This window comes from Bombus terrestris, chromosome 13 (assembly GCF_910591885.1).
Source record: "Bombus terrestris chromosome 13, iyBomTerr1.2, whole genome shotgun sequence".
NCBI classification, from domain to species: Eukaryota; Metazoa; Arthropoda; class Insecta; order Hymenoptera; family Apidae; genus Bombus; species Bombus terrestris.
In genome coordinates this window covers 9135059-9152240 of record NC_063281.1, presented here as the reverse complement: position 1 = coordinate 9152240, position 17182 = coordinate 9135059, and the positions used below count along the sequence as shown (strand labels likewise).

The window sequence follows — 17182 nt, the reverse complement described above, 5'->3', positions numbered from 1 at the left end:
GACTGCAAGTAAGATACGAATACCAGACATGCACTAGCAGCAAAAAGTGTGCAATCAATATGTGTTTCATAAAAATAAAGAATTTTCTAAATAATTCAGCTTAGAATTGAGGTCAGGTTGTATCAAGTATCCTAATACTTATGAACAGATGTATACGTAATACGAAAGACTTAAAAATCTGGTGCAGATGCCAACGACCAATTACCATAACATTAACAAACCAAAACCCTGTCCAGTTAACACAGCAATTCCACGTCATTTCAACCTAACTTCCACGAATAAACCATTCTTTATTCCATTGTACAGTTTTGTTTCCATTTTGCGTAAGAATCGATAGTAACCAGTGGAGCAAGATTTATTAGAGTCTTATCCCCGCAATCTTCGGTGAAACGGGTAACAAACAGCAATTCTATGGCCGCTGTTCCGGGATGTCCGTAACGTATTCGCTGTGAGTTTCGAGTAAGGGGCGCGTGCCAACCGCTTTTATCGGGCACAGGGCACGCGTCGAACAAACAGGGGTTCCCGATACAATGGTTCGCATCTGCAGGGGTGGCCCAGTGCAAGGGGCACATTTCTAGGTGTTTTGAAAGGGGAGCGGAGAGAGGGTGAAGCCATGGCAAACCGTCACCCTCGCAGCAGTCTCTACTGCAACAAGGGACTGCTACGATTTGGACGTGGTTAGTCGATGCCCATCGACGCCAGTCAACGGTCTTCCTACATTCTTAACTACCGTACTCTGGAAAGAGGAAAGAATCGTCTTTCGGGGGAAGGAGAAGAATCTGGATGGACAAAAGAACCATTAACGCGAAGGGGAAATATCTCTGATCCAGGGAGGAAGAGAAAAGCTACAGAAGCTTAAGACCGAGATCAGGAATTTATTTTTGACTACCGTTAATTCTGTGCCACAAAGAAATTGTTATCGCGTGAAGTCGTTCGTAAAAGGTCGTTAGCGGATCGATGGTGAAGTTGTTTCGTGGTTTTGTTGTGTCTCAGTAAGAATGAAAAGATATTCGTCGGTAAGTGGTTCGAGAAAAAGGATTTTTGTGTACACGTTTAATTTTTAATTGTGTTCTATTCGTACGATACAGGCTCCGTGCTTGGCAGATGGAAACAACGACAGCAAGAAGGCCAAACCGATGAAGGTAAATTCCATGAGTGCGGCGCGAATGTCGATTATGAGAGAATTATCGATTCTGCAAATTGTAAGATATAAACTAAGTACTTAAGAGCGTGTATACTCATGTGGTGTTTATACAGGAGCCGAATACCAGAGAGTATCTGCAGTTGGCGCTGGCCAGAATCTTGGAACTGCAACGAGAGATCAAAGAGGGAACGTACACAACGGACTATACTAGCGATCTCGGTAACATTAATTTATAAATTTATTATTCGATTTTTCCAGCATCTTCTCTGGTCTCTTTATGAGGCCTCTTTGCCATGATCATTAATTTCCTATGCTCCTCAGAAATTTGAAACGTCTCCGGAACCCAAGTATCTCGTATCTGTTTTTTGAAAACTGTCTTGATATTCTATTTAGCTTCCTTGCAAGCTAATTTATAACGTAAAGCATTAGATTTATAATGATTCAATCCATTTTCTCTCATGTATTGAAAAACATCGTAAAAAGAATTTTATTCTTTGAAGAAGTTTCCGATCATTTTTCGCTGCATGTTATAAAAGTGATATTCAGAAGAATTTTCATATTAAGTACAAGTAAAAGAAAATAATGTAGTATCGTGGGCAAAAGGCCTAAGATATCGGCCGAACCGTATAAAAAGTGGCGAGAGCCGCGGCGCCGTCGAGTACATCAATGTGTCGTCGGTCCTTTCAAGTGGATAGTTTTGTGGAAAGAGCCTGCGTGACTCTGGCCACGGGGGTTTCGGAACACGTGTTCGATGGGACGAAAAAAGACAAAGAGACGCGAGAGTGATTTGAGTGGAATAAGACTTTTGTGTTTTAGTTCAAGTTGAACATTTATCGTTCTCTGTCCAATTAATCTCTGTTATTTTTATTTATCTTAAATAAATAGTATTAGGAGAATTTTACAAATCTAAATTATCCTAATCCTGTCCTTTTTTCCGATACTACAATAATGAAACAAACAAATATCTTGTGATGTAGTTATGATATTAGTAAACAATTTTTTAAATATTGTTTTTGTAATGTAAAGAAGGCAGAACCGTACAAAGTATAGAATCAAAATATAATGGACGTAGAAATCGATATTTTTACTGATTTTGATTTTTTGTTACTATCATAGAAAATAATAATTCTTTAAAATTGGTTTACAAACCGGAATCGATATGTAACAGTCTTCGTGCCTCGTTCTGCCTTTTTACGTTTTTACAGGTAATTCAACCAGACACAAAGTTAACACCTGGAACTTTTCGCCAGGTGAGTCCAGCAGCGAGGAAGACCTGACAAATGAAGTTCTTCGCAAAGTGTTCGAGAATCTTCCCGGAACACCCGACTCCGTTGAAACAATCATGAACCGAGTGACTAACAGCAAATTAAATAAGCCTCAATTCGACGCGATTCACGGTAAAAAGATTCAACTGTTGGGTTATGACACATGTCGCAGAGCTACAGTGGGGTTCATGAAGAATGTTGTTCCCGAAACGAAATGGGATGTAAACTCGAAGTCGTCTCAATCGAATTACTCTGCCTTTCGTCTGGGGATTTATTCGAGGAACGAGCCGAGAATGGCGCATTGTAGAACTGGTTTATGGAAAAGTACTTCGTCTCACGACCAGGAGATTCAAGACAGAATGCTGAGGAGCTTGGAACTCCATTTGGCGAGTAAACAAAGAGATTATACTGCCAAATTGATGAGGTCGGGCATTTAAAATGGATACTGACGGGATTTTATTGAATCTCGTCGTTTCTCATTGAAACAATGGTGAAACTTTATGAAATATTTGTACTTTTGCTGATTTTTTAAGATTTGTGGTTAAGACTTTGTCTAAGCTTCCATCAGGGTCTTGAATAGTAAACTGCGAATATTTATTCAAATTCATATTTTTATGGATACTGCTGAAGGAATACAACCTAAGCAGAAACTTGCTTTACTAAATATTCTAACGACTACTCTATTTTGCGTACTTTATATATTTTTGCATATTACGTACGTTCATAAATTTCTCACAAATGCATGTTCGCAGTTTACTTGATAATCACTTTTTATCTAGTCAAACTTATTCAAAGCTGTACCTGTTTCTATTGAATCATTCTAGTCATACACACGAGTCATTGAATGTTAATTGCGGAAGTTATGTTAGGCCTACACGGCCTAGAGTCTCCTACCGCTCTCACAGTATCCAGAAGTCCGACAGCTCCTACAGCTCTCAAGGGCCTAGAGCTCCTATAGCTCTTCTTCTCTCATCTAAGAATAATCCTTCTTTTCGTTATCTGTATCTTAATCAACGGCGTTACTACTTTGTGTGATTGTATAAAGTGTTGGAAATATACATTATTATAACTCTGTGACTCCCAGTGTTATACCGCAACAACTACCCCGATTATCCTAACCGAAATACGGGGATCGAACCATTCGTGGTGTTGATTATTCTAATCGTAACGGGAATTTACGATTCCCGTTGACGCGTATTCTAACGACCCCATCTCCCCGCGATAGCTCGAAAATACAATATACAATTAAAAAACAAACAAACAAAGGAGTTTAAAAGGTATTAATACGACTTAACATTTAGAATGCTGTATAATTTTTTATGTCGATTCCCGCATAGCAAAAGAGAAAAGAAAGAACGCCAGAATGTTCAGCAATGAATGGACTAGATAACTTGTGCCATTTGTATACTTGTATAGAAAATTAATTTGCCCTCTGCCATACTTAGTTCATCTCAGAATAAATTAGTTCCGTAAGGCTTATTTATTTTTTATTCTATTCACATTTTGCGAATCCTCGAGCTTGTTCTGGATAAATGGATTGCTCGGAGATTTCCACGTGATGCCTAATAAAATATTATGCATATTTATGCGGTCCACGAGATAGAATATAACTCTAAGTGAAACGTAACAGTATATCGACAGAAGAAGGCACCATTCGATATCGATTTTTTTTCTTTCTTAATCGCCTCTGTTGATTATTTCTCGCGCTTTCCTTCGTAGAGAAAAATACTTTGCTCGAATGTTTGACATTTCTTAATGAGACCGTAGCACAGTATACCGCTAATTTTGTGCGTAGAAATATACATCTATCGTTCGAACACTCATACACACTCGAAAAATACAATATTCGTTATTTCCTTGTTAACAATGATATCAGGTCCGTTTTATAGTCAAACTTTATATAACGCTACCATATAGTATCTTTCAATTGTACTTTACAGTAATAAAAATCCTAATATCGTCCAAATCTCAAGGCTTACAATCGTTGTGCTAGGAACTAGGCAAACGAAAATACATAAATCTAAAATTCTATCACCTATAAATAGTACAATACTAAAAAAACTGTCTTTCGTGTGTTCGTTGTATATATTATATCAATATTTTGAAATAGAATTTAATACGAAAGACATGTTTCGCATTCCTACAATTTAAAAGATTGCCTGTCTTTCTGAATTTTACGATGTACAATTAAAATATTTCTTGCGATAGTCATCTGCGACATATTAGACTTAATGTAACATTTGACTTGTATGTGATTATTAAAATTAAACTGCTTAAACATAACGTATAGAGGGCTCCAGCAGCAGGATACTAAATTATTGCCAATGGGAACAGAATCAACGAGGAAAAACATGACAATCGGAGTACATCCCGCGAAGGTAACGGAACTCAACGATAAACAAGTCAAAGTTGAAACGACCTAAGTTTCTCAGGATTCATGAGAAAATGAAAATTTCAGAAATAAATTTCCAGTCTCGATAACGATTATTTGATTTTACGTGTCGTTTCTTTCACGCGATTTATCCAATCTATTTATCTAGAATTGACTCCGATATCATCATCTTCCGTCTCATCGAATCTGTATTTCTTAAAGATACCTTAAAGCGATCTACTTATACATATATATGTACTAAAAATATATTCAATCCATACTTGCATGATATTTCAAATCTTCATCCCCTGCCTGAATTCAAAAGCAAAAATATTCCAAGAAGACATCACTGCTGAAAGCTCCAGGGCTTACAAACAAACAGACATCGAATTTTCGACATGATCGTGGATCTCCGAGCGGTTTCTCAGTGTTGTTGTACGAGAGTGGGTCCGCTGCCAAGATTTCGCCAAGGATCCGGTATGTCGAAATGTGCTGGGACTGTGAGCAGAGCATCGTCCGCGGTTCTGTCCGCGCTACAATTATTCGGCTTCACGCGAGTCGTGTTTACGCACTCGATGGGTAACTTGAAGAAGTCCACCTTGTAATTGTAACCCTGGCTGCTGACTCGGATGATGGTATGCAGTGGCACCTCAGCGTAAGGCACCTCTTCCGGTTTTTTATCTGTGAAAAAGCCAATGATGCAGCGCAGAATAGCTTGATGAGACACGACCAAGATGTTGTTGGATCTCTGTAATTCAGCAATAACCGGTTCCACGCGGTGCATGGCGTCGATGTAGCTTTCTCCCCATGGATAACGATAGCGCAGCTTATCTTGATCGCGCCATGCAAATTCCTACGCAAAAGCATTGATTTAAAGATGTAGAAGGTATATACGCTATCTATGTACTATATACTAAAGTATATAGATATAGTATACTAAAGTATATACTAAAGTATATAGACTTTTGCCTAAGTCATGGAATGGTTCGTATATCGAGGTCCTCAAAGCATTAAAACCTAGCTTATGCAAAGTCAGGGAACAATGGCTGATTTTAAACATAAACTTTAATAAAGTAGACCTGCGATATAATATTCAAATCATGGTATGATTTAAGTTTCGTTATAGTACACGGTTAATAAGTACACATCAACTTCGTATTGTAATTATAATATTCATTTATCCATGTTCTAAAACTTCGTCCAGATTAATCAGACTGATTGAGTTCGATCTAGCAACGTGAAACATTGTGATTATCGTCTATGTGCTATGTACTTGACTGGGAATATTTCTTTGAACTTCAACGCTCATTTTCATTAGTCAAGCAAATATTTCGTGGATGTAAGTGGATAAATTTGCATACAACTGAATTTTAATCAGTTACAGACTGTTAACGCAGACGTTAAGTCATTCGATACTTTTCCCCAGTGGCCAAGTATTCAATGCTTGAGTCATCCGTGAAGATTTATGTTATTATTCATTTTCAAAGATAAGATTGAAAGTTGTTCGCTTAGAGAATTAAATTGACAAACCTAATAGATAATAAATATTCCATATCTAGGATCCCAAACTTATTGAAATACAAATTATAACTGCATTAACTAATCGATCACTGGGAAAATTTTGATCAAATACTAATCTTAAATATGTCAATTATAGTACAATGTTTCTAACATAATACTGATACGATTAGATTAATTCAAAAAGCTTATACCCTATAAACCCTATATACTCTATATACCCAAAAAGCTGATACCGTTATACCCTATAACCTACAATGATAACTGTTACAGCTATCTACCATTTACTACACAAATAAATTAAAGCTCTTAGAGCTAGGGATTGATAAATTCAACCGATTGAAGGCTCGTTTAAATACAGCCAGAAGATTAGGCAAGTAGTAAGTGAAACCAAATTTACACATTTTTCGATGAATCATCCTTAAAAGTATAAATTATCTTCACTCGCTATTTCACTTTGGTAAACAACACCTTAAACGTAATTCAATGCAAGCAGTGACGAAATTTCGAGGAGGAAGACGCGTTTGATCTGAAATTACCTGCGGATAATGCTCCTGCATCTCTTCATAAGACAGCCCCTCACAGATACCGGCGTGGAGTTCGTTGAGTGCTGCCACGTGTTCTTGGGGCGCTTCCACGCCACGAGCAGTCGCGATAGTCCTTCGAAGGCGACTAGTTAGCACGCGCAGGTCGGGAATACGCATAGCGTTGAACTTGGTGGCCAACGCTTGTGCATATCTCTCGCCACGTGCGCTTAAAACTGCGTCACCACCAACCTTACCCAATACGTTGTACTCGCTTTCACCGTGCTGTAATCAAAAGAGAGAGGGAGAGCTTTAGTTTTACCAAATCGTAGAATATTCTGATTACGTTCAAAAAGAGAGGCGTAGCAATGATAAGATTACGATCAGGCGAGAAGAAATTACTTTTGGAACCAAACCCTGATAAGATAGCAAGATTTTAAAAATACAATATGTATGTTTTTACGTATGCGTATACGTATACGTATGCTTTTAAAACATGTTGTGTGTAAACAATTGAGGGCTCGTCATGCTAAATGAAGTGCTCAGTTATGTATGTTAATCTTTTTAATAATTGCAAGCGCCACGACCTGGCTCAATTGTCCTTGACTCAGCTTGTAATCTAAGAACAAACACGTTTCTTCATTATCGTTATCATTATCACTTGTCGAAAAATTCTTATAATTAAGACTAAAGACGCTAAGGCTGAGCTTCTAGGATTAGAACATTTGAGATGAGGATTAAACGATGACAAATGTAAAATTTGATGGATTACCAACCCGAGAGAAATAAAGAGTATGCGGCTCAACAGTGACGCTTCCAAGATATCCAAGGACATTTGTCTCCACATGGCCAGACACGTTGCAGGACTCGATATCCATGCTGCCGGTGTCGATACGGATTCGTGGATACGTCTTCTCATCCATTGGCTCGTAAGATCGAATGTAATGAGCTATCTTCAATCGTAGATCTTCTTCGGCTGTTATTGAATCCATGCCAACATAGTCAGCGCTGTACCGCAATATCTCCTTGTAATTTCGCTCCAGTACAACCGGATCGTCGCAGACGCACTCGATGAAGAGGACGCGATAACCGAGCTGCCCGGAAAAATAGTCGAAGACCTCGGCGCGCTGCGCTCGCATCACCAGCGTGGCGTCCAGGATCTTCAAACAGGAAAATTCTTAAATGCAACTAACTGTGACGACTCGCAAACTCAAATTTCAGTATATTTCTTCCTACGCATTTTATTTAAATAGACATTAGACTATATCGATTTTCAGTTGTCTTTCTTTGTATTGTATATTTGGAGAGATTGCTGCAACAAGGAGGTAGCTTTCCAATAATTTGTGTAAACCATCAGAATGCAAGTCAAAATTAACCAAAACTATATCATATTTTGACACGTGCTATAAATTCATGATCTAAACTAATATTTGTATTATTTAAACACATTTGAATATGAAACCTATACTTTTGTTTTTCTCTCCCGATAAATGCAATTTAAATACTGAAAGTGTCTTCATGTTGCTACAGGCCCTTCGTCAAAATTAATTATCGCTTTATTCAATTAAGAACACCGCCGGCCATAAATATTAGGGCACATATTGATATTTAATACGAATGGAGTGCTTTTCGTTTCTAGTAATTTCGTTATAAATCTGTTATTTCATTCGCGGCATATGTACTTTGTAATGTAAGATATAGCAGATAAAGAAAAGTGTCAAAGTGTTCCAATCGATGCTTATAACGTGTAGATGTCCTAATAATTATGGCAAGTAATTTATATATGAATTTACATGTTGGTTTCTCTTATTGTTAACTTATATATCAAGACCACATAGAGAGAATACGATAAATTAGAATAAATAGGAATATTTCAATATGATATAATTTGGAAGGAAAAATGCATCGTTAATTTCAGAATTAAATAATTAGTTTCCTATAATATCTAAGATACGTTTCCACATAGAATTTAAAATTTAACGCGAAGACACGTTTTACCGTTGTAGTCTTCATATTGAATTCGTGTCATATTTGTTCAATTCTCGACTATTTCTAAAGCGCATAATATCGAGAAAATAACGAGCCGATCTTAAGCTACTTTCAACACCATGAACTATTGCGGTTTCTATCGTGGAACGTTGGTACATGTTGTTAAAAATATTAAGCAAGGTAAAACTCGTACGACGAGATTCGGTTCGGTCGGAGAAAGGTAGACCGGCTTGACTAGCCTCGGTTTAATCGCGTCGTCCACCGTTAACGCGATCTATGTATAAATACGACCCTTGACCGTTCTAATATTCTAATCTATTCTTGCAGCTCCGGTTACATAATAACAAAAAAAAACACGTGTTTCTTCTTCCGGTCGGATTCTTCAAATGCGCAACGATTAAAATTCTTTCTTAACTCTGTTCTATTATTTTCGATCAAATGCAATCGCGCGTGCTTGCATTCGTTTCGACATTGAATCTTTCTCAACTTTTTTCGATTACTCTCAATCAAGCATAACCGAGCGTATTCTCGTTCTCGTGTTGATACCGAATCTTTCTCAACTATTTTCAATTATTTTCAATCAAATACAATCGCGTGTGTTGTTGTTCTCGATTCGATACTGAAATCTCTTGAACTTTTGCGATTGTTTTCGATCGAATGCAACGGCACGCGTTCTCCTTTCGATACTGAATTTATCTCCAGATTCTATTCAATTTCACATCTTTACTAGACGTTTGTCACGCGTCTAATTGATGCTTACAGCTACGGAATTTCCGCCTGCAAGCCATGTAGCGCACTCGTGCATCGCGTCTCGTTGGGCCAGAGTTCTCAACGCTGCGTTCGTCGTATGGTCCGGAAGAAACAGCTCGTGCGATACGGCCTCTCCATATGGTTCCAGCCTTTTCCTGCGGTAGTCGCTAACCCTCATCACTAAAGTAATAATTAAATGTAATTCATTAGTTGTTGGAAGGGTCTAGGAGAGCTTAAATAATTGGATATTTTTTGATTTACGTTTGTATCGTTAGATGGAAACAATATAATAGTACGGCGTAAAATATAGTGAGCTAAACTACCCTTCTTTGTCAATGTCTCATTTGTCATTTTGAAGCATTCGAGAAAATTGAAATTACACTATTTTTCCTGTGATTCTTGTTTTTCATCGAAACATTCAACAATTCGCGAAACATTCAGTCATTATTTAACACGTTAAATGCCATAGGGGTCACCGGTGGCCGGCACTCAACTTGGCCGTGGCATCGTCGAGGTCACCGGTGACCGGCGCCCCAAGATTAGTAGCAATACATAATTTGAATAATTATTTTTTATTAGCAATTAATTATAACTATTTATCAATAGTTATAAATTTTTTATTATTACCATCGTTACTACAATGGTATGACGAAATTAATGCAGTATAAAATATATAAGAATAGTTTTATTTATACATGAAATATAGATAGGTCCCGGGACGTAATAACATAGAACAATTATTTAGCATTTCACAAAGGAACAATATGAAATAATGTTTTTTTTTCCACCATGTTATATAGTCTCCATCTGGTATACGTATATACGTATAGAGAATATATCTATTTGTAGTATTTTATAAGGTTGTAAAAACTAGGAAGAGCACAATGTAATATATTACAAAATAGAAATTAAAATTTGTTCAAAGCGCCGCAAATGTTGATTTACGTAACAAGTCTATTTAGCGTATGTAATAAATCCTCTTAACGACCGTGTTGAAAACAAAAACGGGAAAAATGAAAAACTAACGAATTAATGATCAGACACATGATTTGTACACATAATACAACCACAAAATAGGAAGTAAAAAAGGAAAAAAAAAAAGAAGAAACACAGATAATTGTTGGTCGAATGGAAATAATACTACGAAACCGCTTATTTAAGATGACTAATATGATTTAATGAACAGGTTTCGTTTTTAAGTGTAGCAATTGGCAGTAAACACAACAGAATTCCCAACCTTTAGTGGAATCGCCGTTCCAGTTGAGTCTGCGCGAAAGGCATTGTGCCACTTGGCTTTTTCCACGACCTGGTAAACCGCACATCGCGATTACAACCCCTGAGAATTTTCGGGGAGACTTCATTATCCCCGACGTCCTTATTGTGATTTTATCCTTGGGTTCTGAAAGCAACAGAATCTATGATACTCGTGTAATTAATTGCATTTTCACTTGCTTGATGAGTAGACGTATGGCCATTGATAAATATCAAGGAGACAAAGGATTGTGCAACAAAGACGCGAGTATAAATGTACAGATCGTGAACAAATTTAACAACGCCAATACGCGATTACGATAGAAGTCAGATATTTTCTAAGGCATTTCATTGTAGCATCCGGTTATTTTTATGTGTATAATAATATAATAATAACGACCAATTTTAGAAGATGCACCCAAACGACTATGATAGATCTGACCCGGTGCCAAGCTAGTTTGTTAAGCCAGCCAACAGTCGAATGATCGTTAACAATGTGAACGTATGTGACGTAATTCGATAGAAAATCGAACAATGTGATCGTATAATAGTAAGAATGAAATTAGTGAGAAAATTATCGTTTCCCTCCGACGCATCTTCGATTCACAAAAGAACTCTTTCTCGCGCGCTATGAACAAGATGTTTTAAATTTTTATTTTGTTTTCGTCGAATGAAATATTTAGGTTTCTACGAAACAATGAACGTAAAAGTGAAAATAAAAGATATACGCGAGCATTATATTGCGTGCAACATTTGCATGAGCATTCTGCTTTTTACCCGTACATTTAGATTAAAATCGTTTTCACTATTGATCGATGGAAGAATAATCCTTACCGATCACACACATGTTCTTTACAATGTACCGTTAACAACACTGTTCGACAATCAACTAATGACGAATCAATAATAAAGAATGCGTTTCAATGACACAACCGGCTAGACAAACTCGCGAGCTTCAGAGTGCAAATTTCAACTGAGTACTGATGCCTTCCTGTTGGGTTCCACGTTAAAAACCGAGCGTTGGTGAACTTTATATTTAGAATTCTCTCCTCATGCACGAGAGCTTTTGGCTACACTTTTGCGACTGCCGCTTCTTTCGCGGTATTAATCTCAACAACAAACTTTGTTTTTTGTTTGTTCGACATTCTGACTTATTCTATTCTCATTTTTGGAATACGGATATTCATGCGAAATATTTGTGAGAAATATTTGTTTCACTCGCTAAATGTAGCAATTTTATAGCTCATATATTTGAAAAGTTCGTAGCGAAATTCAAATAAAATGTATTTTCGTAGAATTGACATTCTATCGAATATAAAATACAATACTGCTTCATATAAATTAAATTTATGAAATCTCTATAAAAGGTATAAATTAACCCCTTCAAATTTTATCGCAATCGATTACAGAGCTTATCAATTCTCGGAAATGTTGCGAACTTTTCAAACACCTTCATATTTTTATATATGTTTTATATGATTGTGTAATTATTTGGATTTTTCTATATTTCTCAGAACCGTATAAATATCCGCGATCTACGTATTTGATTGCTATATTTTCCAAAACTCTATATGTCATGCGATAATTTATGTAATATATCGTGTAGTCGTTTGTAATCGATATGTAATCGTACGCAATATATTGCGGTGTATAGAATGAAAGTTCAAAACAGGATTAAAGTTCAAGTACGAAAATACGTATGACGACCTGTCTGTAACGTTATAATTAACTCGCTGTTTACAATATAAAAAATTGAAATGGAGTAAGAATTATCGAATTATCTGAGTTCACGAAATTCGACATGGCGATAGAAATATGCGTTATCGCGTGTTGTTTCGAATCGGCATGTCCTTGTGCCTAATAATCGAAGCTCGAAAAGCGATAAAGGTCATTACATTTGGACTAATTTAACGAATCTCTGAGTAGATTTTTTACCATAAGCAAAAGCACGTACGCCACGGAACGATTTCGTCATTCGCTATATCTGTTTTCATTTTTATTTGCGTGTCTGTTTTTCTCGACTTAACGCGTGTCAACAAAATAATTACGAATTAGACCCCTTGATCCGTGGATAAAAGAGCTTCGATGCACGTTTATAGATTATACAAACGAATCGCACGTTTCGCTTTGAAAAATAAAACGTATTGAAAACGGAAGTTTTTCAACTCAAACAATCGGATGATACACCGATGTATGTATATTGTTTTATAATTCAAAGTGCAGTTTCGAGTGTCGTATTTACCAAGCTGTTGCACGCGATACACGATCAATACCGATCATTCGCGTATACCGAACGATGTACTATCACCTATCGAGAATCCCCATGAAACCAGCTTTAACAGTTGGTACGTTGACCTGAAACGTGTCGTCACTCGATTTATTATTCAAGCGTTGAATTGTAACAACGCATGTACTCTCGCCACGCTACAGCTACCAACGTATGCGTGAATACTAAATTATTCCATGGAATATCGTGTCGATAATATTTATTTATCTATGAACAAATGGCAATGAAATTTGTAACGTCAGAATACAGTAATTAATTATGAAAATTGCGTTACGTCTTCGCGAAGATTCATCACGGTCATTTCCATATGCTGTCATGCGCAGGATAAGAACAAGCTCAGCGGCAGAAAATCAATAATCGGTCTTGTGGAGAAAACCATTTTGTTGCATCGGAACATGCGCTGTAACGGCAGCTACCACTACATCGCATTTCACCAAATTTGCCAAAGAATTTCGTTAAAAAAAAAAAAAAAAAAAAAAAAAAGGAAAAAGAAAAATTGAACTGACAGCTACTTGAACTAGATAAAACAAGATAATTTCTGGAACTCATCGTACTCGAAAACTCTTGTCAGAATTTTACGACAGAGAGGAGCTTAAATTATTGAAGCTTTATAAAATTCGAAAGCACTTGAGTTTGATAAGATGAGATACTCGTGGGACCTGGTACAATCGTTTAGTTACTGAGATATAGAAAAAAGAAACGAAACTTTTGATAAGAAACCACCGTGCTCTGAGATAAGGAGCATTTGCGTCAACTGAGTGTAAAACGTATTACGATATAAGATACAACTCTCTCACAGCTGACAACAGCTACTTTTTTCCCACTGTATATTTATAAGCTGTGCGTATCTACAAGGACAATATAAATAATTGGCGCGTGTTGATGATAATGCACGTGTAACGACTACATGCACGGCTGATCACGAAAGTAGCAGTTCAAAGAAACACAAGGGACACACCCTCGATCGTGGAGTTTTTAGTCTTATTGGCGTACAACTTGTACGATGTGCAATGTGCACATTCCCGTTTCACGAGCTAAGATAATATCTCTCATGGGATATCCTTGAAGAAATTTTACCTTTCGTTTCTCCCCTCCCTCTCTCACTCCCTCTTCCTCTGTCTCATTAAATTCTTTCACGGTTTATCGCGAGGTAAACATTGGAACGTGTAACGAATTCTTACCAGTAATATCCACGTTGTCAAAAGACATCGTTGTCTCAAATAATTCTATGTTTAAGTTCAATTAAATAACGAAATTAATAGCGCGTCTTAGAATATATCAGTGAAGTTTCTATGTGGTACGATGGCGATTGCCGATTTAAAAATATCGGACACATATTAATATTCAAAGATCGAGGATACCTGAAGGTTTAATTTATCTCATCGATAATTTTGTTGTGCTTAATTTATGTTACTACGGATAGCAATAAGATGAATTTGTTAAACGATATTTCGATGTCCTTCGGTGACTGGTACTGAATAATCTCCATTCATTCACGAATAACAGCTTTTGTGCTCGAGGCCACGTTTAGAAGAAACATGGAACCACGCAATATCTTCTCCAGTATTGATTAACCCCTTATCTTCTAATATCCAGACACACTTGTGAATACAGAGACTTTAATTGTAAATGAAAGGAATACAAAAAGAACGCAATGCAAAGTTCCCATAATTGAATCTTTTAATCGCGTATAGCTAATTATGTATAGTTATAAAAAATAGTAGCAACGCAAGAGGTTAAGAAACGATTTTCCCCTGCGACGAGATTAATTGCAGGGATCATGATAATCCATGTCGTTACCATAATTTTCTCGTTTACATCTCTAACTCCTGCTGACCTTCGGGATCTTTTCTGCTTTTACGAACTGTGTGACTGTACCCGTCGCGTTTTTCATTGACACGCAATTTATCGTCGTTAAAAGAAAACCGGGGACAACCTTAGGCGACAGAAACGCCTCTTTGAAAGGTGCACGCTAATTGGTCCGACTGAACTGATGATAAATGGAAAAGGACAAAATATTTTTTATCAATGCATACTAACTTTTTAGGCGACAGACCTCCGTTATTAGACGCCGTAAACTTACCTCTCGCGATAAATTTATCTCTCAGATAGCGCGACAAGTGCAAATCTATGTACAGATTCCCCGTTTTTATACTGTGAATCTTTCTTTGTTTATTGTTTTCATTTTCCATGCGAGTTCAATGAAAACAACAAGTTTATCAATTTTAAGTTATTTGTTACATGCTGAATTTTCATTCGTCGCACGCGTTTCGAACATACGACACGGATATCTATTTAAATCGTGTTTTATTTATAGTCACCACTCCTATTACAAGTGGAGATCACAGATTCGTGAAACCGTGGCCTGGTTTCGTGGGAATTTCGGTGTAATAGCTAAAGATCTAGCTGACATGAATCGAGAAATTCAAAGAGAACGAGCGAAAAAGCGTAATGCATTTCAATGAGAAAAACAAACGATGAAAAAAGCCATTATTTCATCCGGTATTTCCGCAGGTGGCATTTTTTAATTTCGTTTGCATATTGCATTTCCATGCAATTTTTTATGATGACTGTTGCATTGCATAACGCACAGTAATCCGATGCTTTCGTTTTCGATAGATAAGAAATAAATAACGTTTCCCATCGAATGTTTCGCAACCTGATTACCGATTGAATTGCTATTCAATAACATCGTTACCTATCGAATATATCGAACATGGTGTGATTGTACGAGTAAATAATATCAATTAGATGAAACTCATATTACTAGTGTTCCATTTAATCGATTTACCTTGGCGCTGTTCTTCGACGCTTGGTGCCATCGTATCAGCGCACGGCGCAGTCTCCTTTTGTATAGTCGACGTATTGATAGCGTTCACCGCTTGCGTTACGATCGATTTGTTCGTTTCTTCTTGGAAAAAGCCGGCTTGCAGTGCAAGTTTCCTCACGGCCAGACAGTAACCCAGAATCGGTGCCGCCAACAGGTCGAGACAGGCGGCAACCCAGGGCATAACCCGACGATGAACTATTCAAATTGGGGTGTTTGGTTTCCCTTCAGGAAAACACAAATCAATAGGTAGACCAGTCGAGAAGTCGATAATTACAGGAAGAGAATGAAAGTGATCCTGGTAACGCTTTTGCTTGAAATATCCAGCAAACAAGAGCCCTCTATTTGTATAAAATACTCGGAAACAGTGGTCTATTGCTAGTCTCCTTTTTACCCGTTTTGCTGCTCAATCTTCGGCTAGAGTTCTTCCGAAAAATGATCGCTACTTGTGTGCCGTATTATGGACAACAGGTCCTCCCTCATTCCAATTTGCTTGATCCTCACCTCTGGAGCCAGTTTGCGTGCTTCTTTGCCTATGCTCGAAGAAAAGCCCAGTTCTCCGATTTTGTCCTCTTCTTTGGTTAAATCTTCTTTTACCCTCGATTTACTTGATTGTTTGATCGTCGACGATCTATCTATCACGTTACGATGTACCTTTATAAATATTGTCGATACAGACGTTGTCCGACTCTGCGCACGCGCTGCCACAAGTATATGCTAGTAGTTTACATAGTCACGGTGCTGCCTCACCGTTTTCCAGCACACTGGTGTTCCCTTCTCGCCACCACTTCAACTCTGCTTTGGTTATGTATATTTATATGTAAGGTATTCCTTACACTTTTTAGCTCCTTTTCTCTCCCTTTACCGCCCACGACAACGTGGTTTCACACGGACAATCTGTGGAGTTGCCTCTGCAGAATCAGTTTTCGTACAACCGGTTTACCAGATTAATTTTATCCACCAAAGACCTTCGAATATAACTGTCGACTCTCTATTGTCCGATTCTAATCTCTGCGTTTGTTGATGTTTTGTTCACTGTATGTTGCGTGCAAATCCGCCTAACGTTCTGTAACTGAAGTTATACGAAAGTGTTTAAAAGTCAAAGTGAAAACGAAGTAAAATTGTGAAGTGAAAACGGTCGTCTCTAGTAAGATCAAGGAGGTACTAGCGACTGATATTCCCCCATTTGCTGCAGCTTTTAGCAACATCGATCCGGACCTGGTAGGCTCCCTCTGTTGAAACTGGCCAATCAATGA

At 37.4% G+C, this 17182-nt stretch overlaps 2 protein-coding genes across 4 annotated transcripts; one reads left to right on the top strand and one right to left on the bottom strand.

Annotated features, from left to right (window-relative positions):
- Window positions 1-613: 613 nt before the first annotated feature.
- Window positions 614-2882, top strand: LOC125386217. Its single transcript, XM_048411529.1, has 4 exons — window positions 614-677; window positions 1089-1142; window positions 1220-1363; window positions 2395-2882. The coding sequence occupies exons 1-4, from the start codon at window positions 614-616 to the stop codon at window positions 2844-2846; spliced, it is 714 nt and encodes a 237-aa protein (XP_048267486.1). The 3' UTR covers window positions 2847-2882.
- An 817-nt stretch (window positions 2883-3699) lies between these two features.
- Window positions 3700-17085, bottom strand: LOC125386201 (6-phosphofructo-2-kinase/fructose-2,6-bisphosphatase-like). 3 transcript variants are annotated; one of them, XM_048411395.1, is made up of 6 exons: window positions 15891-17081; window positions 10799-10960; window positions 9572-9741; window positions 7599-7982; window positions 6838-7107; window positions 3700-5633 (listed from the first exon to the last, which is right to left on the bottom strand). In XM_048411395.1, the coding sequence occupies exons 1-6, from the start codon at window positions 16108-16110 to the stop codon at window positions 5205-5207; spliced, it is 1635 nt and encodes a 544-aa protein (XP_048267352.1). In that variant the 5' UTR covers window positions 16111-17081; the 3' UTR covers window positions 3700-5204. The 3 variants fall into 3 exon arrangements, with proteins under 3 accessions (XP_048267352.1, XP_048267354.1, XP_048267353.1); XM_048411397.1 differs by lacking the exon at window positions 15891-17081 and adding an exon at window positions 11647-11805; XM_048411396.1 differs by lacking the exon at window positions 10799-10960 and having other exon boundaries at window positions 15891-17085.
- Window positions 17086-17182: the final 97 nt, after the last annotated feature.

Excerpts from the sequence above, each read along its gene's own strand:
- LOC125386201 (XM_048411395.1), bottom strand. The coding sequence starts at position 16,110 with ATGCCCTGGGTTGCCGCCTGTCTCGACCTGTTGGCGGCACCGATTCTG. Across the intron at positions 9,742-10,798 it reads GAACGGCGATTCCACTAAAG|TGATGAGGGTTAGCGACTAC; the intron begins GTTGGGAATTCT and ends TTATTACTTTAG. Across the intron at positions 7,983-9,571 it reads CAGGCGGAAATTCCGTAGCT|ATCCTGGACGCCACGCTGGT; the intron begins GTAAGCATCAAT and ends TCCTGTTTGAAG.
- LOC125386217 (XM_048411529.1), top strand. The coding sequence starts at position 614 with ATGGCAAACCGTCACCCTCGCAGCAGTCTCTACTGCAACAAGGGACTG. Across the intron at positions 678-1,088 it reads ACTGCTACGATTTGGACGTG|GCTCCGTGCTTGGCAGATGG; the intron begins GTTAGTCGATGC and ends CGTACGATACAG. Across the intron at positions 1,364-2,394 it reads GGACTATACTAGCGATCTCG|GTGAGTCCAGCAGCGAGGAA; the intron begins GTAACATTAATT and ends ACTTTTCGCCAG.